This window comes from Ambystoma mexicanum, chromosome 3q (assembly GCF_040938575.1).
Source record: "Ambystoma mexicanum isolate Mex_15411 chromosome 3q, UKY_AmexF1_1, whole genome shotgun sequence".
Classification (NCBI taxonomy): domain Eukaryota; kingdom Metazoa; phylum Chordata; class Amphibia; order Caudata; family Ambystomatidae; genus Ambystoma; species Ambystoma mexicanum.
Genome location: NC_090926.1, coordinates 65,223,125 through 65,247,549, shown reverse-complemented (window position 1 = coordinate 65,247,549; position 24,425 = coordinate 65,223,125). Strand labels below are relative to the sequence as shown.

Below are 24,425 nucleotides of genomic sequence, written 5' to 3'. Positions count from 1 at the left end.
CCCCCTCGGGGTGACAAAGCAAAAACAAAGAGGTAATGGTTGAAAGGCTTAGAATGAATCTTAAACCTCTGGCAATTGCTCTGGGCAATCCTCCAGACCATTGTTCTTCACCTGTCAAGCCATTATAATGTAAGTCACTGTGAATATAGTAAAATCCACAGTTCAGTGCTTCCGTTTTACAACCATGTATCGCCCACACTGCTAAGAATTAAGGTGAATGGGAAATTATAATGGACCTGATTCACATAAGTGTTTTTCAACACACCCACTGTCTTCATATCAAACTGAACAAACACCCATTTCCCTCCAAGCTGCAAAACGTAGAGATATATATCTCTCATTGGCTTTGTGCCAAAGGGCAGCAGGGCCCTTTACATGGAGTAGAGAGCAGCATTGTTACACGATCATCTCGGGCATGGGGGGGAGGGTGTGTACAAGGAATAATGCTCTGTGTGGTGCCCAGTGGAGTCCAAATAAAAGCAGTGTTTTGGGAAGGAAAGGAAGAGGGACATACAGTTGGAGGGGGTGCCAGGCAGTGCACTTATTCAGTTTTTTTTTTTAGAATTTGCAGGGAAAGAAAGATACAGGGACTCACCCACAACCACACATTTTTGGTCAGGTGCGAAGACAGTCGAAGTTCCAAGGGCATCATTTTTGCCTCTAAAGGTTTGTAGGTAGACAGGCCACCCATGTTCCAGTGGTCTTTCCCGTTTCAACCAAATCCTACTGTGTAAAAATTGAAATAGACTGAACCTGTAAATAATTCCGACCAGGAAAGCTCAGAGCTGGGAATGTGGAGTGCGTCACATGGCGCCGCCAGCAGACCCTGAGCCCTTTCTCCCGCCACTGGAGTTGAACTAATCTAAGTGCATGCCACCCTAGGTGGGACGTGACAAAACTAAAATAGATGATGAAGTCTTGGAAAAAGTGACACGGACGATCTCTCGCTCTCTTTCTCCCACGCACACTTGCAGTCTGTTCCTGTCTCTCACGGTTTCTTTTCCGCTGTTGCCACTTATTTACTTTGTGTCTCGAGTATGAAAAGGTTGTAAAGGTTACCTTTCTAGAAATCCCTCCTGATATGCTGCCGTTTGAATGACAAACCTTAACAAGGAAAAATCCTTCTCACTATCATACACTCCCGCCTTCGCAGAAAGGCAAATATTGACCAACGAGGAGGCCAGCTGAAAGCCGCCATAGATTAACATGTGTTTTTTAAAAATTTTGAAGACCAGGGGTGACATATAATACATTTGCGGATGGCAATAGTACTCCGCAGACCGTTGCCTGTGCAGTGGTGCAATGCTGAGAAGTGGTGAGCCCATGAATGAGGCTGTGAAGAAGAGTGGGACATGGGGCTGGACTGGAACCAAGAGGCCCTGAAAATAATGTTCAAAGTAGCCCCAAATTACACATTTACCGCAAGCCCAACCCTTTTCCTATCAGAAAATGTGGAAATAAAAAAGTGTACCAAACAAAAGAGGCCCAGGGTGCAGAGGCCTACTGTGAGATCGCCTATAGGGCAGCACACCACTGCCCTGACTTTCAGAGCAATCAATAGTTCATTTTAAGGCTATGTTCATTGTCCGCCAGGCTGCTGCTATTCACATCATCAAGAGGTGTTCACCCCATCCTGCCAGCAGATCACTTCACTAAGCTGCAAATCTATGAATCATTTCAGAAAGGCCAAGCAGAATTATCTTAGCAGGAGGCAGCCAACCTATTTTATTTTTTATTTAGAGTGCACCCTCACCCTCACATATACACAGGTGCTTTATGCAAGTAGGGCATTTATAAAGCACAAATCTAGCAAGGAAGAATCGAAGCTGAGGGTTTGCACAGCTGGGATGGGGAGAAGGAGCAGAAGGCGGGCAGATTTAAGGGGGCACAGTACAAGAATGCCAAGCCAATTCGACATGACAGGCAGCTTGCCTGCTTACAATGCAAAACGTGGACATGGAGACATGCAATGCATAGCAATGTCCGCTCTCAGCCCCCCTGAGACACACACTGTGTTGTGGAAGTTCATCAGGGACGCAGTCTGTGTCCTTTAAACTTTAAAGTATTTTGTTTCTTCCGAAGTCGGGTCAGATGATCAAGCAACTGTCTGTTTTAAACTGTTTTGAATTGTTTTTTTTTTCTCTCTGACAGCCCGGACCATGCGAGATTATATCAGATAGAGGTCCGGGCTATCAGGGAGAAAATAAAAATGCAATTGAAAAGCGCTGCCAGCAGCAGAAGGGCGGGATGCTTACCTGGCTGGTGTCTCTGGTGTCACTGCGTTTGTAGCCTCCTCTCTCAGCTCACTCTGCAAATAAAAAAATGCAGCAGGACACGTGCGTTTCTGGAAAGGTCTTCCAGTAGGGGGTGGTGAGGGGGTGGTTTGAGTCCTGGATTAGGATACATGCTTCAGAGAGAGACTGTCAAGGGAAGTGTCTGCCTGCCTCAAGGCAGGAGCTTGCTTGTTACAGTGCCATCTAGTGGCAGAAAGTATTTTTTTAAATTAATAAATACAGTGTACATGGTACCCAGTAGAAAAATAAATCATCCGTATTTCCTTTAATTGTATGCGTAAAAAGGCACATTACGCATCTTAACTCTAGGGGTGGGCGTGCCTGTAACACTCCCTAATGTGACGTGTAGTGTACCCAAAATCCGTCACGTATCGAGGTCCGTCTGATTGTATTTATTCTGCTGTGAGGGAGCCTTATGACTATCGTGAGTGAGTACATAAAAGAGAGAGTACTAGTAAGATGTCTATATTCCTTCCATCCGAGCGGGGAGGAAGGGTGGGCGCATGTGAATCCAAGCAGATACAATCATCAGAAATGCTATTACCGTAAGTAATGCATGTCTTCTGATGCTTGTTAATCTGCTTAGAATCACATGCTGTGCATGGACTAGCGAGCAGTACCCAGAGTCTTAGTACTGCTTGTCCCACCTGAGAATCAGACCTAGAGTGAGTATCTAGGCAATATTGTTTTGTAAAGGTGTGTACAGAACTCCAGGTTGCCGCTTTGCAAATGGACTCGAGGGGAACATTTGCAATTAATGCTATGGAAGCCCAGTGCCCCGAGTAGAGTGTGTTCTAGGCTTGAAGGGCAGATCTTTCTTGGCAAGAGTGTAGCAGAGTGTGATGCAATTGACACTCCACCTTAAGATGGCGGATTTAGAGACAGGATCCCTCTCTCTAAACGGCTGCCACTGAAACGAAAAACTGGTTTCTCTTTCTTAGTGGTTTAGTTCTTTCCAGGTAGTACATGACTGCCCTGCACACATCTAGAGTGTGTCGGCTTCTTTCCACCACATTAGTGGGCGTTCTTGAAAAAAGTTGGCAGTTCTATAGACTGTTTCACATGGAAGTTGCAAATAAATTGGGCGCAAACCGAGGGTGAGTGCGCAGAACCACCTTATCTCTGTGAATTGTAACAAAAGGGTCTAGAATTGAAAGCCTGTAGTTCAAACTCTCCTTATTGAAGTGACTTCCACTAGGAAGGCGGTTTTGTAAGTAAGAGCTTTGAGACTTGCCTAATGAATAGGCTCAAAAGGAGACCCCATAAGTCTGGTTAATACCACATTTAGGTCCCATCCAGGAGCCGGATTACAAATGGGGGGATGAACTCTCTTAACCCCTTCCATGAAAGCCTTAATAACTGGGATCTTCCACCACAACACCTTCTGCTGGGACGTAGTGTAGGCTGAGAGTGCAGCTAAGTGAACCTTCAGGGAATTAAAAACTAGGCCTGAGTCTAGTAAGTGAGTCGGGTATAACACAATATAGGTAGGTGAGCAATGAATGGGATTGATGCTCTTGGAATTGCACCAGATGACAAAGCGTTTCCATTTATTGGAGTAGCAATGTCTGGTGTTAGGCTTTCTTGCTTCCCTAAGTATGTCCATGCATCTCTGAGGAAGTTGGAGCTGCCCGAACTCTATGACCTCAGGAGCCAGGCCGCTAAGTTCAGAGTTTGCAGGCATGGATGTAGTGTTTCCCCCTTGTCCTGAGATAACATGTTGTATGGGCAAGGAAGTTTCATCGGTGGAGAGAGAGAGACATCTCCATCAGATGGGAGAACCAAGGTTGGCGGGCCCGTATCGGGGCCACCAATATCATGGTGACTGGTTCCTGGTGCATCTTATGCACAAATTTGTTGAGCAGGGAAGTCGGGGGGAAAAGCGTACCATGTTATCCAGAGACTGTTCCCCTTGGATCAGTTCTGAGGGTACTGGGAGGCGTTATCTTGGCATTGTGCGTTCTCTAGAGTTGCGAACAAGTCGATCTCTGTGAACCCCCATTCAGCGAAGATGTTTGAGACAATGGGCCTCATTTCAAGTGTGGCGGAATGGGTTAACGGGTGCCGCAAAAGGATGCGGACCCGTTAACACCATTCCGCCACATTACGAAGTCCCCTCGCAGGACCCGCTCTGCACGTCTGGTTTCACCAGACGTGCAGAGCGGGTCCCGTGAGGTGAAGAGGGAGCTAACAACGGGCCGGTCGTAATCGGCCCGTTGTTAGCTCCCTACCCCATTCCCATTCAGCCCTATGGGGGCTGAAGTGGGAATGGGGAAGGTCCGGGCCCAGGTTCCTAGAGGGAGGAATTACCGGGCCCTCCGAACTCAGAATGGCCCGGTAATTCCCCATTCCGGGAACCCGGACCCGATTTTGGCGGCGGCCATGCCGCCAATAGTGGCATGGCTACCGCCAAAATCGTAATGAGGCCCAATGTCTTTGTGTAGTCGCCATTCATAATCTAAGGGCAGTGGGAAGTCTCTGATAAGCACGTCCGTCAGAAGATTGAGTTCCCCTGGAACGTGTTCAGACAACAGGAACATCTTGTGTTTGAGAGCCCATTTCCAAATGTTCTTGGCCAGTTTGGATAGCCCTGGAGAATGAATGCCCCCTTGCTTGTTCAGGTAGTACATGGCTGTTGTGCTGTCCGTGAGGATCGGCACTGGTTCCCCTGAAACTGTATTTGAAAGGCCTTCATTGCTTTGAACACTGCAAACAGCTCCAATAGGTTTATGTAGTTGGACGCTACTGCTGAGGACCAAACGCTGTGTGCCGTCTGGTGAAGAAGGTGAGCCCTCCACCCCGTAGAAGATGCGTCCGTCGTGAGAGTGGCTTCTATGGCGGGGGTGGTGAAGGTCTTCCCCTTCAAGAGGTTTTCCCTCGACCACCACTGCAGAGAGAAAATGAGGGCTGCGAGACAACCACTAGATCATCCCATTGTCTGCTGGCCTGACACCACTGACTGTTGAGCCCCTCTTGCATGGGACGCATGCGCAAACGTGCGTGAGGAACCAAGTAAATGCAGGACGCCATCATTCCTAACAGTTGCATGGCCTTGCGTACCGTCACCTCTCGACTGGCTACATACTGAGGGATCTGAAACAGCATGTTTTGGACCCTCACGTTGGAGGGGAAGACGAGGCAGTCTTCTGTCCGAATTAGGGCCCCCAGAAACTGCTTGACTTGGCTGGGATCTAGGCTGGACTTCTTCTCGTTTATGGAGAAAATACTAGACTGAATAAGAGGTCTATTGTCTTTTCGGTATTCGACAGGCATGTCCTGTAGGGATCCCCTGTTATGAGCCAGTGTCGAGGTAAGGATAAACTGGGATGGATTGCCTGCGCAGGTGTGCTGCTGCCACTGCCAGCACCTTTGTAAACACCCTTGAGGCTGAGGCAATGTTGAAGGGAAGGATCTTGAATTGGTAATGCTTGTCCTCTATCATGAACCTTAGAGATTTCCTGTGTGCCGGCAACATTTAAATATGAAAGTATGCATCTTTCATGCCCAATGTTGCGTCTGCAGAGGAATTACCTCTTGCAGCGTTACCATACGAAATTTCTGAGGTTTGACAAATTTGTTCGCTGGGCGCAAGTCTAGCACAGGGCATATGGTGAGATCCTTTTTGGGTACAAGGAAGTAAAATGAATAAATACCCTTGTTTACCTGTAGAAGAGGGACGACTTTGATACCTCTTGCAGCAGGATCCTCTGGTGTTCGGCGTCTTGATCTCGGAGGTCTTAATCGAGGCGGTCAGCTGGACTCAATGCAATAACCGTGGGCAACAGTCTTGAGCACCCACTGGTCTGTTGTAATCCCATCCTATGAATGCAGGAATGATGTTACATGCCCCCCCGACTGGGGAAGGATGGGAGGGGATCCGGATCTGAAAGTCATATCTGACTGGAGGCCGGGGAGCCTCTGGGGATGGCATTACAACCCCTTCCTTTCCCATGGCGTTGTCCCCTAGGTGGATAGGGGGTAGAGGAGGCAAACCCCTGTCCTGAGGACCAATTGTTCCCAGAATCATTTTGGTTGTGAGGAGAGCGAGAGTAGGACTGCCCACGAAAGGAGTAGCGAGAACCTCCCCCTTTCTGTTGAACGGGTCTTTGAGTAATTTGGTTCAAAGTTTTCAAAGTCTTGTGTTCTTTTTTTGACGTTTCCAGCACCTCATCAATGGCCTTGCCGAACAGGTTAGAGTCCTCCACCGGCTTGTTGATTAATGACGCCAGAGACTCTGTTTTGAACCCGGAGTTCTTCAACCAGGCGTGATGTTTTAGCAGGGTAGCCTGGGCTAAAGTCCTTCCCGCTGTCTCTGCAGCATCTTAAGTTTTTATGAGAATGTGTGGTTCACCTGCTTACCCTCAGATACAATTGTAAGAAGGCGGGTACGCACAGGTTCAGGGAACTCCTGTAGGCCCTCCTGCAGCAGGTTCCATTGAACATCCGAGTAGCTGGCCAACAGCATAGTGTTTTTGGCTATGCGGGTGGAGTATGCTGCCGCAGTAGTGATTCTCTTTCCCAGAGCGTACAATTTCTTTCATTCTTTGTCAGGCGGCACCTCGCCTGTGGACTAGGGCACACCTGCCCTCTTCCTTGTTGTGGTGACCACCAGAGAATCCGGGGTGGCATGCCCCCTAATGTAAAGTGGGTCAGTAGGGGAAGGGCAAAAAAGCTTTTCCACCCGTGGATAAACAGCCCTGGTTTGTGAGGGTGTTAATAATGAAGGGGTAATGCGCCTTTTGATGGAATTAAGTAATGGGATAGCCTTGCTGGCAGGAGGCTTCTCCTTTAAAATGTCTTAAACAAAATCCAAATCTGGCACTGCCCCCTGCGTGGCAATTTGGAAGTGTTCTGCTGCTTTCTTTAGGATGGCGTTAAACGCCTTCTGGTCATCAACAGGTTATGCTTGACGTAATGGTGGGGACGGGGGCGAGTCCATATATAAGTTGACAGGGTCTGGGGTATGGGTAGGGGACAGCCAAGGTGGGTTGTCTACCGGCTGGTCCCCCCCCCAACCCTGGGTCTGATCAGTGGGAGCATCAGCAGGATCATCAAAGGGATCATTATCCTGTAGGTATGGGTCAATAGGAACTCCTTCTTGATCAGTAAGGTCAAAGACCTCTTCATGAAGTAATTCAGAGGTCCTTTGGAACTTTACTATTGGTGTATAAGGGCTTTGTTCACGAGCCTTTCAGAAAAGTCTACAAACTTTTCCAGCCTGTCCATGCAACCTTTAAACTTCTCTCTGGCCCAAGATGAGGAGCCAGAGGTGTCTAGAGGAGGAAAGGGCTCTTCCTGATGATCCTCTTCCCTAGAACGTCAAGATTTCCCAACCAGAGTTTTAGATAAAGATAGGGGATTCTCAGTGTAATCTTTCCACCCTTCCGGCCGTTTCAATGTGTCTTTCGACGCGTTTATGGACCTATCTTTATGTTTAGCCACCAAAACAATCTTAGCGATACTCTCAGTAATGTTCGGCATAACTGGGAGGTGTTTGGACTGTGTAGGCCGTTGTGCTTCAGATTTTGTCACAACCGGGGCTTTATGCGGCATCGGCGCGCTCTTCTGAGGTGTCTCGACGGCCGCGTGGCATTTGGTGCTGGCGCCCTTACTTTCAGAATGCCCGGACGCAGGTCGCGTGGGGAGGTTTGCCGATCACGCGAATCGGCGGGTGCCGTCAAAGAATCAGATGTACCCGTTGGCGCTTTGGATCGCTCCGACTGAGCCTTCGAGGCGGTACTGGGGGTTGTGTACTTTGTGCCCTGAGTAGCGGGTGTGTCCCTGTTGCTGGGATGTACATTCTCCATAGCAGGACTTGCGTCGTGCCTAGTAGGGCTGGGGACGGACGTTGTGGAGTGCGAGCACTCAGATGTAAGGTCAATGGCTTCCAAACTGAAGCCTTGGCCGTCGCTTATCTCATCACATTCGGCGGCTGCGGCGGTGGGTGAGCTACCCTCGGCCTGCGACATAGCGTAGGCTGCCCATCGTTTCACTCGATGCTCCTTAATCGTCTTAGGACGTAGGAGTTTACAGGACTTACAGACCGCCTTGTCGTGATTGAGGTTAAGACACTTATTGCACCGCTGGTGCTTGTCTTTCCATGGAAATTTTCCCTTACATGAAGGGCAAAATTTAAAGGGTGTCCTATCCATAGCTCAGGAATTTAAAAGCAACGACAAGACCAAAAGGGACAAAGAGAGGGGAGAAGGAAAGACATTCTTGAAAAGAATAGAAACCCCCAGACACCACTCTCGCTACTGTAAGGCAGGCCAGAAGGCCCGGCCATGTGGTCGACAGCGTCGACCGAAGCCCCAGCCGTGGAAGTGTGTTCTTTCGTTGTCTTCGGCTGTGGTTCAGGAAACAATCGTTGAGGAGGAGACAACAGTATAAATATGACCGGAGGTCGGGAAATATAACAATATTGCAATTTGGTAAGAGCTCCGCATAAGGTGATCAGCTAGCTGGGGGGTAAAAAAATAATCTGAGGGGACTTGAGGTGTGAGGAATTTTGGGTACACTACACGTCACGTTAGGGATAGTGTTACAGGCACACCCATGTCGCCGTCCCCTTTAGATCCTCGAAAGACAAGGTGCAATACTCTGCAGTTACCACTAGATGTCGGACTATATGCAGAGCATGTGATTCAAAGCAGATTAACATGCATCAGAACATTTGTTATGGAAAAATCACAAAGGACAAATGAACAGATTTGGCTGTATTTGGGGATTGTATGCTAGATATGCAAACCAAGATGGGGATTCCCAGGAATCAGGGCTACGGGAGTGGATGGGGTGATGGAAGATGCTGGAGGGAGAGTTCTGTCTGAAGCCCAAGTGGTGTCTGATTCATGGAATGATGTATTGTCCTGTTATTTTTTTCTTTTTTCTCAAATAAATAATTTGTATTGAAACAAAGACATACAAATTATGATGAAACACACATGCTCATTTTCATCCACTATGAAACTAAAGATTTACACAATTGTGTATAATTAAGGTATCTTAATTAACATCACATTCGCACATGTATGTATCCCACGCATATAATTTCAAACCTTTACAAAAATTACAAAAATTGCAATGGTTGTTACCCCTTGCGTTGACAGTCAGCATGTATGTGGGTGGTTAGACATAGTTCATCCACACACAGAGGTAGCAGCTCTGCTGTGTTGTCCGTTTAGTGCAATGTCTAGTATGCACAGACAGGCACTTCAGGGAATTCAGAATACACCTTAGCATTGTTAGGTTAAGAAAACAGCATTCTCTAGGAGTGTGACAGGCATTCAATATATGTGACAATGGTACTTTGACTTTGTACAAGAAGGACAGGTCTGGACACAGCTGCTTGCCAGGAGAGCAGATTTGGAGCATCAAGCCACGTAAATACAAAGATAATGTAACAGAGATCTATGCCCAGCATCTTCCTTACTGACAGGCTATGTGTTAAACATGGAGTGCTGGAATTCTCAAATTGATGCTTAATGTTTATTGGTGAATATTGTAAGGTTGGTCCATTAATGTGTTTGAGAGAGCACCTGCAGAGTACAGACTGGGATGTTGAGTTGAACATAACATACCTTAGTTTAAGATCATAGATGCATCAGTTGTACTGTGTCTGAGCCTAATGCACATACATTATGAACATGCACAAATATCAAATTTCAGGGCAGGCCAAGAAACAGTCTACAATAAACTGAATAGATTTTTCAGTCAGCTACATATGTTTTGGGACATTACTTAACTACGCTGTTACAATGTTGGAGTAACATTCACATAGCAACATATGGCCTGGCTTGAAAACTGGGAAATTGTATGGTGTTGGATGCACATCTTCCAATGCAGTCTTGCAGGAGCATAAGTACTGTTCTGAGCATGAGAGTTTTTAATGACTAATCCATTGTACTGGTTGTCTTTACAATCAGGAGGGCAACATAGTCAGAGATAATTTTCTGAGCTGGTGGGTACATGTTCAGCCACAGGTGCTGGACACCCTCAGTATTGCTTGTTTGGGGGTGGGGATGACTCAAAAAGAAATGGAGATGCGGTCAGAGATTTAGGGGACGTCAAGAGAGATAGGGTGTAGTCCGAGAGGCATTCCATCTTTCCCTTGGATGGGGCAAAAGCCATAGGTCCAAAATTCAGCAGTTAGATTGATTGGCAGTCTGAGGAAAACGGATCATGTCTCTTGCTTACGGAGGTCACTTCACTAGTTAATGGTTGAGGACCGTATTAAATTTAAGGTTGCTTGTATGATTAAGTGCCTAAAAGGATTGGCCCCGGATTATCTAAGCAACAAAATGTTACCCTATATTCCAGTGAGGACTCTCAGATCAAACCATCAACTATGGCTAAGTAATCCCTGGTCAACATTTGTTACCAGAGGGGACAGGAAATTTGGAGTCTTTGGACCTAAATTATGGAACAGTATACCACAAAAGATCAGGGAATCCCAGACACTTGCTCAGTTTAGGAAAGATCTGAAACATTTTTTGTTTCAATAATCATCTAAATGTCTGACAACACAAAGTTACAAAGTAACACAATATTGTCGAGTGATTTTATGTATCCCTACTTCAATATTGACAATTCCAACTGCGCCCCCATACGGTTAAGTCTGTCGCGGGAATATTGTAAATACAAAAAATCTAAAATCATAAAGACGTGGAGTTGACTATCACTTGAATTTGAAGAGACATCACAGCTTCTCCGCCTGGAGTATCTCATTTCCTCCTGGTTTTTCCTACTCCGTCTGGGATCCCTGCTAGATGAGAGACATTGTGACATTAGCAGGGTCTGGAGATTGAAAAGCCCACTCTAGTAGTGCTGATACTTTGAACAAAGTTTCCTTAGACAGATGCAATACGTTTCTGAGGAGGAGTAAGATCAAGATCAGGAGCTTCCATCTTGGAGGTAAATCCTTTCACATTCACATTGACGTTTATTTTTAACTCAACACTAGTTATCACTGTATGCAAGATTGGATATGTTTCGGGATGCTATATAATGAGTGAGGGTTGGACGCATACAACAGCTCTGTTGCCTATGGCATTTTGTGTTCCAGGCCTTGACGAACTGCAGGAGATAAAACGATAAGAGCCACTAATTTTGTGTTTTGATAATGGATAATTTTTCCCTTCCACTGCCAGGCATAGACTAGTCACCAGGGATCATTCTAGCCCTAACCATATGGGCTTCATTCTTGAATTTAGCCAGTTTCCTAGAAACCTGCATTTTAGGACTTGATTTAGGGACTGTCGCCTTCATCACAATGTGAGCATCTGGTTGCTGTTTTCACATGTGCTGCCTCGTGCCCAATAGAGATACTTTCTGTCTTCGGGCGATAGCACCCTACTTACATATGAATATTTCCATTTTGGTAGATTTGATATTTTGTCCATGAAGGTAGACCTGAAGGCTTAATACATTCATCGAGAGCATATGCCGCCTTCTGCCGCTGAGCAGCATCATCTTTTTGTGCATGATTTTAGAAGATTTACTGGGCCTTGCTTATTATTCAACGGGTTACCTTGGACCAACCACTGATTCTAAAGGGATCCGCTCTTTCATGTGTACGATCTGGTGCCTCTCCAGAGTTCCTTTTCGGCTGAAGCTTTTCCCACATAAAGTACATTGATACGGTTTCTCACCTGTATGTATATGTTGATGTCTGCTAAGAACTATCTTTTGTCTGAAGCTTTTTCCACATACAGTACACTGATGACGTCTGTCGGGCATATGTGATTTGTGATGTTTCATAAACACATTTACATGATGGAAGCTCTTTCCACATATGGTACAACTATATCGTCTATCCCCTGCAGGCGCTTGTCCCTGTAAACATGGTTTTGGCACTGCAGAAACATTGTTCTCAGTGTCAGTAAATGTATATTGTCCTTCTGTTAATTGTCTTCCCTTTTCAATATGACTGTCATTTAGATGGTCGGTTTGCACACTTTCAGGCAAGGTATGTGGTCCCCAATCCTGCAGTTGGTTTGATGCACATGCGTTCAGGCTTAAGCCCCTCACAGAGCTTTCACATTCACTGTCTATAGCTGGTAGCTGTACAGTTTGTGTTCTTTGATGTAAAATAGGTGTTGAATGACGAAAAGTCTGTTGCTGTAGTGTACATTGCTCTCCGTCCCATTCCGGATCAGCTCTTGACCACATTTGACCTGTGAGATGTGCTCTCCCAAAAGGGTTCTGGACTAGCTTTGCCTTGACTTTTTCTGTAGGAAGTATGAATGGTGAAGAATGATCGTTACATTTGCCCGAAGGTTCAAAGTTTCTTTTTTCGTTCATCCGCCCATCTGTTCAATGACAATAAAAAGTAAATTAGCCTTTTACATGAAAACAAGTTTAAGATGCTAATAATATTTTGGGAAAAAATGTATTGTAATGTTTTTCCATATCATCAAGTAGGGCACTGTGTGGGTCTCCACAAGTACAGAACCTTTTGTATTTGTGGAAATCATGTATATGGACTTTTTATGAGTGAAAAGCTATTTGCACCCGGGAAGGGCACTCAGCCAATCAGGTGGCTGTAAAAGCAGGTGAGAATACACTGTTTACCACCTGCTTTTTCCAGCCACCCAAATCTGTTCCCGGGTGGCATGATATTGAACAAAGAAGTGTGGGGCGCTTCCAGCTCAACCCTGAGTCACCCGTGAAAGGGTCCAGAGAACCCTTTAGGAATTTTTGAGAGACATTTGTAGAACTAAGAAAGAACCATCCTCTTTATGCATTTGAGTTTGCATTTCTTTTCATTTATGTCCTAATTTCAAGTGCTATGCCTTTTGCAAAACTCCACTTGGCTTTGTCACCGTATCTAGGCATAATCCTGGGTTTGAATACGTAGAATTCCTGGCAGAAAGGAAGTATTTGGTCATAATCTGAAAATTCCACACGTCCACACCATACACCCACCCCCAAAGACATCCCAAACCCATTCACCACCCCTCCTTTCTCCATCCCCAATTACCTGCTGGACCGGAGCTTCGTGTTCCAGTCCCAATGCTGCACCCGCCTGCAGCCTCCATGGAAACAGAAACGGGACTATGTCCCTTTTCCTATGGCGGCAGTGCTCTTTTTTACGGGAGATTGGGCTTGTGCAATACGCGGGAGACCATGTTCCGTGAACATTTTTATTAAACAACCCCGGGGTGCGAATAGCTATCACCCACTCAGGGGTGCCTACATGGGCGCTAACGGTCAAAGCCCTCAACGAGCCCTTATCGGCCATGTACGCCCCCAGACACAGGTGATTTCCTGATAGCAACAACTGTAGCAATCACTTAATGTACTGAAAATCTTTAGACTTGAGGACACATGGATTCCATTTCACACTTGTGAGATATAGGTTAGTGGGCAATAATGACCAAGGAACTTTGGGATACGATGTAGGGATGTTGCTACCAGATCATTTTCTCATCATCCCTCTTGCTGGGCACAGTCTGTTAATATCCGTGATGACTCATCCCACAGAGAGACAGGCTCCATGTGCAAACCACATTAAAAAAACAAAACACCCAAAAAATAGCCCTTCCCATAAGGACAGGCCACAATGCAGAATTCCAGAGGCCTGCTGAGAGGTTTCCTAGTGTCTGGCAAAGCAAATTGCATTGCTATTGCAGATGCCTGTTTTAAACATACCAGGATGTGTTGAAGTCAGACACGTTGCATCTGCGACCATTTCCATGTTGTGGTATGACGCAAGGGACTCCGACACGCAAATCCTGCAGGGTTTCCTATGGAATTGGACAACCACATAATGCATTGCATAGATAGAGCGACATGCTTGGACCACACATGCAAAGTATTTAAACTATTTACCAACAGACATTTGTGTGGTGCACTCTCAACACACTGGCTAAAGATGGCAGAGCACAGGCGAATTAGTAAGCCACAACATGGCTTTGTCCTCTTTGTCATTACCAGCACAGAGTACGCATAAGTAAATAAACGTAAGCGACTGTATTAGAAGAAGCACTCCTGCTCATCTATTGCCAGTGCCTGCGCCTTCTGGGATTGTTCCTGTGATAAGTGCACCTTGAGATCTCCTCCTGCGACTTCCCATTCTACCCCTGCCTTACCGTGTGGCTGCTTGTCCCTCAGCCCTGCAAAATCATCTACCAAACAAACCAGTTCCCACAAACCAGGTTTCCCCAAAAGGAGTCACCTTTAATTAGTATGTAAACTGTGCATGTCAAGCACAAAGTGAATTAGACCCACTTTAATGCCGCATAGAAAGCAATAATAACGTTAAACAGGGTTAACAAAAAAAAGCCATTAGACATAATTAGGAGTAAGCACAAGGAGGCAGAATTTGCCACATTGGGCAGGAGGCAAGTGGTATTACCAATAACGACCACCAGGCATGGTTAGCAGTACTGATGAGATTTGTATTTTTTTTATTTTTTATTTTTATTTTTAAAAAATTCACATCATAGAAACATATCTACAATAACATAACATCATGCAATACTTATAACAAAACCAACAAAACTATATCCATCAGAAAAAAAAACCTCCCCCAAGGAGTCACAATATAAGCAATAAACAGGTCTAATACAATAAAAGAAATTTGCCCCAAATCTTATTAAATAACGCATCCTTCTTTTCTCTCCGATACAGCACTCTCTCCATATCAGCTAGAGAATGCATCTCTGCCATCCATTCCTCAATAGTAACAGGGGTAGATGTTTTCCATCGTCTCAAAATTAGTTTCTTCCCCACCATTGCCCCACAAAAGATCAATTTCTTATGAGAAGTAGTCAGGTCGTCCAACAAATCCCCACTACCCAGTACTATGGTCTTAAAATCCATATGAACCTTCTCTCCAAGAATCTTTTCACAGATCTGGTCAAATTCGAACCACAGACCCCTCACCCTTGAGCATTCCCACAGCATATGCTTGAAGGTGCCCACCTCGTGTAAGCATGCCCAACATTCAGAATTGTCACACATACCCCTCTTCATCATTCTCTCAGGCGTCCAGTATGTCCTATTCAAGATCTTTATTTGACGCGACCTGTCTGAAAGACTCAAAGAACACAGCTTCACATTCTCACAAATACACATCCAATCATCCTCCGTAATATCTTCACCAATTCTCTGATTCCAATCCAATCTTAAATCATCATTAGCCCGATAATTGGACACAACCAATCTATAAACATAACTAACTAGGCCACATCCACTCACCCCTGGCTCCCAACCAAGCATGTCTGTATTGATTTTCCATATCCACAACCCCCACCGCCCTCCTGATCGTCTGATAATCTGCCAGGCGAAAAGTAGGAACGTCAAACTTCAACTGTATCTCCCTAGCCATCAACCAATTCAAGCCATTGAACAGATCCCCAATCCACCGCACCCCAGCCAGGTACCACTCCTGTCAGAACAAAATGTTCCCCTCATGTGTAATACTTGGATTCAGCCAAATGGAAGCATTCGGATCTTTCAACGCATTGAAACCCAAACACTCACACAATGACACCAATTTGAAATTAGTCCATTTACATTCACAAAATCAGCAACATTGGGCAAAATCCAAACCCCCAAGTACAGTAGTTTATCAGCACACCACTTAAAGCCCAACCTGGTAATAAATTGTTTGTCACACAGCGACACCAATGGTATAACCTCCGATTTTGCCCAGTTGATCTTGTATCCAGAGCACTGGTGAAAGGCCTCGAGAATGTCCATAAGAACCGGCACTGACTCTCCAAGGTACTTGAGGACCAATAATAAGTCGTCTGCGTATAACCACATTTTTTGCTGCATTCCACAACATTGTATGCCCTGTAAACCCTCCTCATTTCTCAAAGTTATAGCCAAAGGTTCAATACTAAGTACAAATAATAAAGGTGACAATGGGCATCCTTGTCTTGTGCCGCGTTCTAATTCAAAAGGTTTAGATCTCAGACCATTAGTTTTAACATCAGCAGTAGGCCTGGTATACAGCAGTTTAATCCAAGAACAGAACTGAATCCCAAAACCCATCTTATCCAATACTTTAAACATGAATTGCCAATCAACTCTATCGAATGCCTTCTCCGCATCAAGTGACAGGACAGCCGAGTCTTCCGACAACTCTGACGCTTTCGCGATAGTACAAAGCAGTGTCCGCATGTTACCGGACGTCATTCTACCTTTAACAAAACCAGACTGATTCTGATCCATCAATTTAGGCAAAAAAATTTCTATTCGCAGAGCTAGAATCTTAGTGAGAATCTTATTGTCCACATTAATCAAACTAATCGGTCTGTAACTGGACGCCAGTGATTCATCCCTGTTTTTCTTTAAAAAGACAGAAATAGTAGCATGTCTAGTAGTGTCAGGAAGTATACCCCTAGCCTTGGAGGTCTTATACATGTCCGACAACAGAGTCAACACAGAATTAGGCAACCACCTATAGAATTCCACCGGCAGTCCATCTGGCCCCGGAGACCTACCAACATTCAATTTCGAAATTTCCTTCTTAACCTCATCCACTGTGATATCTCCCTCTAGTAAAGCAGCCTCCTCCTCTGAAATATCTGGTACTTGAATACCCTCCAAAAAGTCTCCATCCGCTGCGTCAATATCAGTTTCATTCTTATACAATTCCTCATAAAACTGTCTGAATACATCATTTATACCTTCCGGAGTGAAAGTGACCTGGCCATTAGAGTCTGTAATAGACATGATCGAGCACTCAGACTCCCTCAACCTCAATCTGTACGCTAACCAGCAATCACATTTCTCCTCATGTTCAAAATAAGTGCATTCTTGATGAAAATACCTCTTATACACCCTATTAGACATTAGCTCTCTCAACTCTTTTTTCAACCTGTTTAACTCGGGAAGCAAGTCCACTCTCGTAGGATCCACCATCAGAACCCGTGACAAATCCCTAATCTTTAATTCCAGTACATTCTGTGTATTGTCCCATTTTCTCTTCAAGCCACTCGCCAGACTAATAAACATACCTCAAACCGTGCACTTGAATGCCTCCCATATCATATCAGATCCTACTTCACCAGTACAATTCTCCTCAACAAAATAGTCAATTTCAGTTGCAATTTTGTCCATCTCCTCTAGATTGTCCAACAATATAGTATTTAGTCTCCAAGATTTTGATATGCACATAGTGTAACTCCACTTCAAATCCACTGAAACATGTGCATGGCCTGTCAGCACAATATTACCCAAAGCACTCCTTTTATAGTTTTGCAACATGTCTCCTGCCATCAAAACCATGTCAATTCTTGAATACGTAGCATGAGCACCGAAATAAAAAGTATATTCTCTCACTGAAGGATTATCAATCCTCTAACAGTCCTTCAGATTATGTTCCTCCAGCAGATCCTGAAAAGCCAGAGATTGCATGTCCATCCTCCTGCAATGTCTGGTACTACTCCTATCCATAGCAGAGTCAATAACTGAATTGAAATCCCCCCCCAAGATTATGTTACTGGACTTAAGGTCTTGAATTGCTTGAGCCACCTTCCTGAAAAAGGTACCATCATCTGACGTTGGAGCATAAACATTACAAAGGTCACTTCTTTGCGCTGAATATTCGTTAAAAATGCAACCATTCTACCTTCCTTGTCACATATTTCTTTGACAACCTTGATCAGTGCATGTTTCCTAATAAGAATAACCACACCCCTGGACCATGACTCAAAAGCCCTCCTTACCCAACCTTTCCTCAAACCATTCAAATCACCTTTCAAAAGGTGTGTCTCCTGGAGAAAATACACGTCTCCTTTTAAGTCATTCAGATAAGCCAAAACTTGCTGTCTTTTCTGAACATTGTTCAGACCATTCACATTCCACGAGACAACTCGCATTTGATCCCCCATTTTCAAACACAGCTTATCCACCCCCACCCAAATCGAAAGGGTCCCCTCCACAGACCCTCAAATGTATTTGTGACCCCAACAGAAAACCCCAACCACCCCCTTCTGAAACAGATGCAAAACATCAAGAGCAGAGTATAAGAAAAAATTCTAAAACACATTCCAAGAAGTCCAACACCCTGGACTCCTCTCCTAAATAACCTGAACTCCCCAATGAATCCCCCATAGCCCAAAAAAAAGGGCGACCATAAAATTAACTCAGTTAAAAGAACATCAATAAACTCAATAACCACTGCAACTATATCACCGTAAATTCACAACAGTTCTGCTGCCACATTCCAACCTATACAGAAACGCAGACTGGCTCCCCACAAGGCCTGCTAAGTATATTAAATACAAATTCAAAAACCACACAACTAGAAGTTAGCACATACAATAAGCAAGTTGTTCCCCCATAACTGTATTCCCGGCATAAATTCAAGACTGCCTCATCCACCCCAGAATTCCACACACCACAACAAACAGAGAAATGACGTGACATTAAGAATTAAAAAACCCAGAAGCACGGAGCAAAGAAACAGCCCCTAGAAGTCAATCACCTAAATGAAGCTCAACGTTGTTGCAGCCTCCACAAGATAAGCAATGTAAATCAACATAAGCTACCAACACAAACAAAACGAAAATTACATACACAAAGAAATTACCATATATGCATCAGATATATTCACCAATTACTGACGAGGTTGCTGATGAAACAAGGCAATCAAACTGATGCATCACATAGATGTAGATAGCCATCCCCATTCCATCCCAACATTGCAATTTGAAATATCAGTCAATGCTGTCATAAAACAAGAAGCACATCACACATTAAAAGCCCCAATAGTAGCACAACGAAATGCCTGGAACCTGACCAAGGAGACGGGTATAGGTATTCCAAAACATTTCATTTCGGGTGGGGAGTGAAATCCTAGTGAACATTTTCAAGCGCACATATAATTATAGTCCAACTGCATTACATTTCGCCACAAATACAAAAGGTGTCTGCATGAAGTTACTGAACGAGGCTGGGTCCCCCACACAGCCCTTTCACAACACCCTCCCTCCAAACACACCACGCATCCACCTCTACTCCAGGGTCCATATATACACTCCAATCAAAAGCAAAGTATCAGGGAGCTGGAAGGGGCGTGCAAACAGGGCAGGTGAAACCAACACTATCCAAGCGAGAGGAAGATCTAATCACAAAAGGCATGGAAGCGCCCCATTCCAGCTACCACCACTCAACTCTCCCAAAATACCAAGGAGCAGAGAGATGGGGAACAAAAGCACACAGAATATCTACATTTGTAATATGCAGGAGTCAACCGCTAATTAGTATTAGATGAGAGAAGTTTGCATTGAATCCCCCTCAAGACCGGCCTGCACAGCACCCCAGAATGTTTCACAATGTACAGCTTCACAAAAGTATCAATACCATCTAGCTAATAAATGGAGTGATTCATTCTTAAGACAAAGTTTTGACAGCATACCTTTTCCCCAGACAGAACTCATTGAAACAGTACATGATGCGGTTGCCAATGCCCAATACATATGAGTCGGACAGCTGTCAGCTGGGACACAGTGAACATGCCGCAATCATGTAATAGCCAACATTTGTAACATAGGTCAGCATCTAAAACAAGAGTATGAGGGATAATCCTTCACCGCATTGCGACTCCAGGTACCATTTGGTTCGCCAATAGTCTGAGCACCCACCTGGTAAAGGAACAGATGGAGCCTAAGATAATGTTAAGAGGCTACAATGCATAGCTTGGGAGGCCAAAAAGAGGAAACAGCAGGACACCTTGCAAGCATCCGAAAACATGCATAAACAAAACAGGGCAGTGTGTCCATCCCAGCAGGCCTATGGGAATCTCGAGAGATGACATACAAGGCAGTGAACGCGATCAGACCTGATAATTGACACGAAACGTGAATAAAATGCCCCTGTATACTGTTTTGACATTTGAGCTATAAACCACTTAAATGAGCACTCCAACACCAGTTTTGGCCAGTATGCAGCCACCGTAGCACCCTCTGTACTGTTGACATCAATTAGGTATGCACCACCAGACCATGTAACTTTACACATAAAACTAAGGTGTCTTTGACTAATGGTGTCCCTCTCCCTTTACCTCCCTGGGCAGGCTTATCCTTCTGAAGATGTGTCTGTACATGATGGAAATCCATCAATTCCATTAATTGGACCTCCATTCGCACATTGGCTGTAGAAAGAGGGGTCGGGAGAGGCAGCAGAGTGGGACTGGGCTCCCCAGATTAGGAATAGCCTCTCCTGTGTGAACAGCACATAACGGCCTCCTGAATGACCAACAAAATTCTATGTTGCACAGATAGATGTAGCAAAGGGGATCACTGGAAAATTAGCCCCTACAACTGGAGAGCACATTCAATCTCTTGGAACACAAACATGTAAATGATTTGATTATGCAGTGCTCAGAATAGGTAGTAGCTCAGAATATGCCACAATTCAGTATGCCATTAATTGGTGCATCCAACTGAAGATAATGGTGGTTCTTTATAATACCAGGGTGCCCTTGTTAAAGATAAAACACAAAGAGGCTGATGAGAGATCACTCACGAAATGCCAATGATACCAGCCAGACGTTAAAGGTTTTATACTTTGGGGGTTGGCTGGTAGTGCAACGGCTTCTCCCCACATCCCTGCACATATTCTAAACCCAGAAATATGTAAAAAAAAGAAAAATAAAAAATAAAAAAAAACACCTCCACCATAAAGCACTGTCTCGGAACCCAAACTTATTCAAGCACAAAGTATCTTCTGATAGCGTGCTGCAGGGCAGCCATCCGTAGGTAGCATTGAGGCGATGATATAGCCTAGCATGCGACCCAGCTACCCCGGCCTCCACTGTGTCCAGGGTTGTGGTTAGCCCGGGGTGGGGCCCACACTGATGTTATTCCTTCTCTGTCGGCTGCTCGTCCTTAAACAGGACTGTGAACTTGTGCCTTGCTTTCGGGAGATGAAAGTTAAAAAGTTGGGATGGAGGGAGGGGTTAAAGAAGGAGTACCCGCCCATCCACCTCACAAGCTCATCGTGCCGCAGACGCCCTGGTGGAGGGTAGCCAGTATTTAAGGCTCCCATTTCCATGCGACACAGAAAGGACTACAGACCTGCGTTGGCGTAAGGGTCTATCCATCCACTGACTGCAAACTGTGAACCCCGCACACTGAAGGAGACGCGGAGCGGGTCGAGGCATCAAATGGACATGCCCTAATGCTCCTCCGAACGGGGGCCCCAATCCAAGGAAGGCAGATACACATATATATGCCAACAGTTCGGCAGCCGTTCATAACGCTCATCATGCGTTGCAGCTTCCGATTTCATCGGACGTCCACTGCGTGCAGGTCTTGCAAACCAAATGCAGCCTCCGCAATGCTTCCGGGTCTGTCACTCGGTCACATGACTCATTCAGCCTCCTAGGTTCACTTTTCGAATCTCCAAGGTTCACGCCAGGGAGAGTGAGTTTTCTTTTGAAATAATTTGTTTAACTGATATTCTAATCGGCGCTTTAAAGCCTCGGTAGGGTCAGCAGTGCCTTTCTCACCATCAGGGAGAACCAAAGTTAGCCAGTTAGCCCTATTAAAAAAAGGCTTTCACCCCCAGATTTCTTGCCAATTCCTTTGGTTCTCTAAACGACTTCCTAACATCCTTTTACCTTTTCCGATAATCTGGATACAAGAACATTCTCTGTTTTCTGTAGTATATTATTTCAATGGATCTGGCTGCACGTAGAACATCTTCCTTGTTCCGGGTGCACATAAAAGAGATTAGGATCTGTCTTGGTTTAAGGCCCATACTCTTGCCGATTCTATAAGTGTTATCAATGTCCATCAAGGTTACTTTTTCACATTTGACAGAGTTTTTCAATACCTCCAACACTTTTTGGCCCTCATCCTCCTCTAGTCCAACAATCCATATGTTTTTGCTTCTTATCTTCAAATCAAGCTCCATAGTTTTGGCCTTTTCCTTGAAGTCATCTTTCAGGTTCTTGTATGCTCTGAAGCTCCCAGAAATCTCATATGTCATGGAGGCAGTACCATTTTCCAAAACAGAAACAGTATAAATGATACGCTTGCCCACTGTGTCTTTTCCCCCTCCTGGTTAAGGGGAACCATAAATTTTCGAGGAAGGGTTTGCTGACCACTTACTGGTGGCAGCTGAAACTACAGAGTCCAGGAATAGATGCAATCTGAGGCATTTAGAGGCCGAGTCAGGTACCCCATATTTATTCTCTAGCTTGTCCCGCTTTGCTGGTGTAGAGATTGGGTTTTTCATGAGAGGTAGGCCTTTTTCCCAAACATCGCCCAGCAGAGGAATGGATGGATGTGACGGTCTTCCTGAATGACTCAGGTCTCTGGTAAAGAAATCCCTCCTTTTTCTTTTCCTGAAGCACCAATTTGAAGAGGGTAGATGCCCTTGAAAGGATAGAGTGGAAGGAACCCACCTCACTCATCAGGAGGCGATGCCTGAGGGGGTGAGGGGAAATCATTGGCACCCAGTGGTTCTCCATCCGGTAGTACAAAGTCATCAAACTCATCTGTCTCTGTAGTGCCTGTATCCATGTCTGTTCCAGTGTCTGTATGTAGTGGGTCCACCACTGGTACAGCTTGAGTGGGGGTGGCGTTGGCCGCCTCAGTGTTGGAGGGCGCTTTGGATCCACATGGTCAGGCCTGTGCCGTGGTCATTGCGGGCTGTCCCTGGGGGTGCCCTCCGCTGGTGCCATCGGAGACGGTACCTGCTGTTGTAATTCTGACACTACATTGTGTAGTGACATCAGAATATCCAGAGACATGTCTCTAGAGCACTGTTAAGGGACCACAGGGGCTGGCACTGATGGAGGGCTAGCACACCTTGCTGGCACTGACGGAGGGCTAGTGCGCCTTGCCGGGATTGAAGCCCGGTCTTGTTACACAAGGGGGTTCCTCCTCACCCATCGTGTTGTACAATCCCTGGTCCGAGTAGTAGCCTTCCTGCAAAGACTCTTCATCCAAACTGGACTAGATCGCTTTGACAGGATCCCTTGCTACCTCCTTTTGATGCTGAGATTGCTGTGGTTGTTGATGGAGTCCTGGTCGTGGCCATCGTAGATGGGGGTCTCGCAGACGGGGGTCTCTACTTGTGAGGCGCTGACAGTGTGACCGCTGGTGCAGCCTGGGACGTAGACGTCGACGAGGCTCTCAGAGAACCCTCCTTGAGAGCATGTTTCCTTAGTCTATCCTTCGAGGAAGGGCCATGTTTAGATGACATACCACCCACCGTCAGGCTCACCGTGGACGGTGAAGGGGAAGGGGAGCGCACATGCTCTGAACTGGGACCTGCAGCAGCAGCTGCCGTGTCGGATCAGCAGCATGGCGCCTAGCCATTCTGTGGCCATCCTGTGAAGGAACATCCCCTGCGGATCTCGACCTCTTCCCCAAGGTAGAACACTCCATAGGTCATTCCGGACCTGCATGCGGCCTCTGCATGCCCGAGGCTGCACCTGGAGCCATTTCTGACTTCCTTCAGCCTTGCCACCAACCTGCGGTAACGGTCCCGCTTCGTCTTGGCGGGGAAACCTTGGCAGATCTCGCATCTGTCCTCGCCATGGTCAGCATGCAGACAATACAGGCACCTTTTGTGCCGGTCTTCGACATAGATGTTCCTCAAGCCACAGCTGGTGCAGAGCTTAAACAGGCTGCCTTTGCCTTCTTCCAACATGGTGAGGCGCAAAGAGGCCTCAACTAGGACTTCCAAACTGGAAAAACAAAGATCTGACAATGTCACGGTCGATCTTCACCGGCAACAGATATCCGTTGCTGGCACTGACCAATGATCCTCGGACGAGAGAGATTTGGACAAAAATAGGACAATTTACCTGATGAAAAAACACACAAATAGGAAAATAGCTCAAAGAGCAACTCAAGAGGACTCCCAGCACTGAAGTGTGCAGTACAAATCTGAAGATGGCCACCGTAAGTGGAGCTTAGGGAGACGGTCGTCATTGGATGGGTGCAGTATGACCCAGACTTCAGTGATTGGTTAATGGGAGAAAGGCAGTTTTCAAGCTTGTAAATGAAGACTTCTTTCTTTTTTTTCGAGGATTCCCGGTCTGGCGACGGGGAATGTTCATGAGAATGTGGATCTATGCGAGACCCCATGCTGAAGAATTTTTAGTTACTACTTGCTACAGAATGTAAAAAACACACTTATTTAATGAAGTATGCGCTA

At 45.6% G+C, this 24,425-nt stretch overlaps 1 protein-coding gene across 2 annotated transcripts in view; it reads right to left on the bottom strand.

Moving 5' to 3' along the window:
• Positions 1 to 9,765: 9,765 nt before the first annotated feature.
• LOC138582124 (zinc finger protein 2-like) overlaps positions 9,766 to 24,425 on the bottom strand; it is a 240,710-nt gene continuing 226,050 nt past the window's right edge. The window contains exons 7-8 of one of the 2 annotated variants that reach the window (XM_069653123.1): positions 13,944 to 14,038; positions 12,491 to 12,601 (exon numbers count right to left, since the gene is read on the bottom strand). In XM_069653123.1, coding sequence (XP_069509224.1) covers positions 13,959 to 14,038 — 80 coding nt within the window. In that variant the 3' untranslated portion in view covers positions 12,491 to 12,601; positions 13,944 to 13,958. Of the gene's footprint in view, positions 12,602 to 13,943; positions 14,039 to 24,425 lie in introns of both variants that reach the window. The other variant, XM_069653122.1, reaches the window with a different exon arrangement.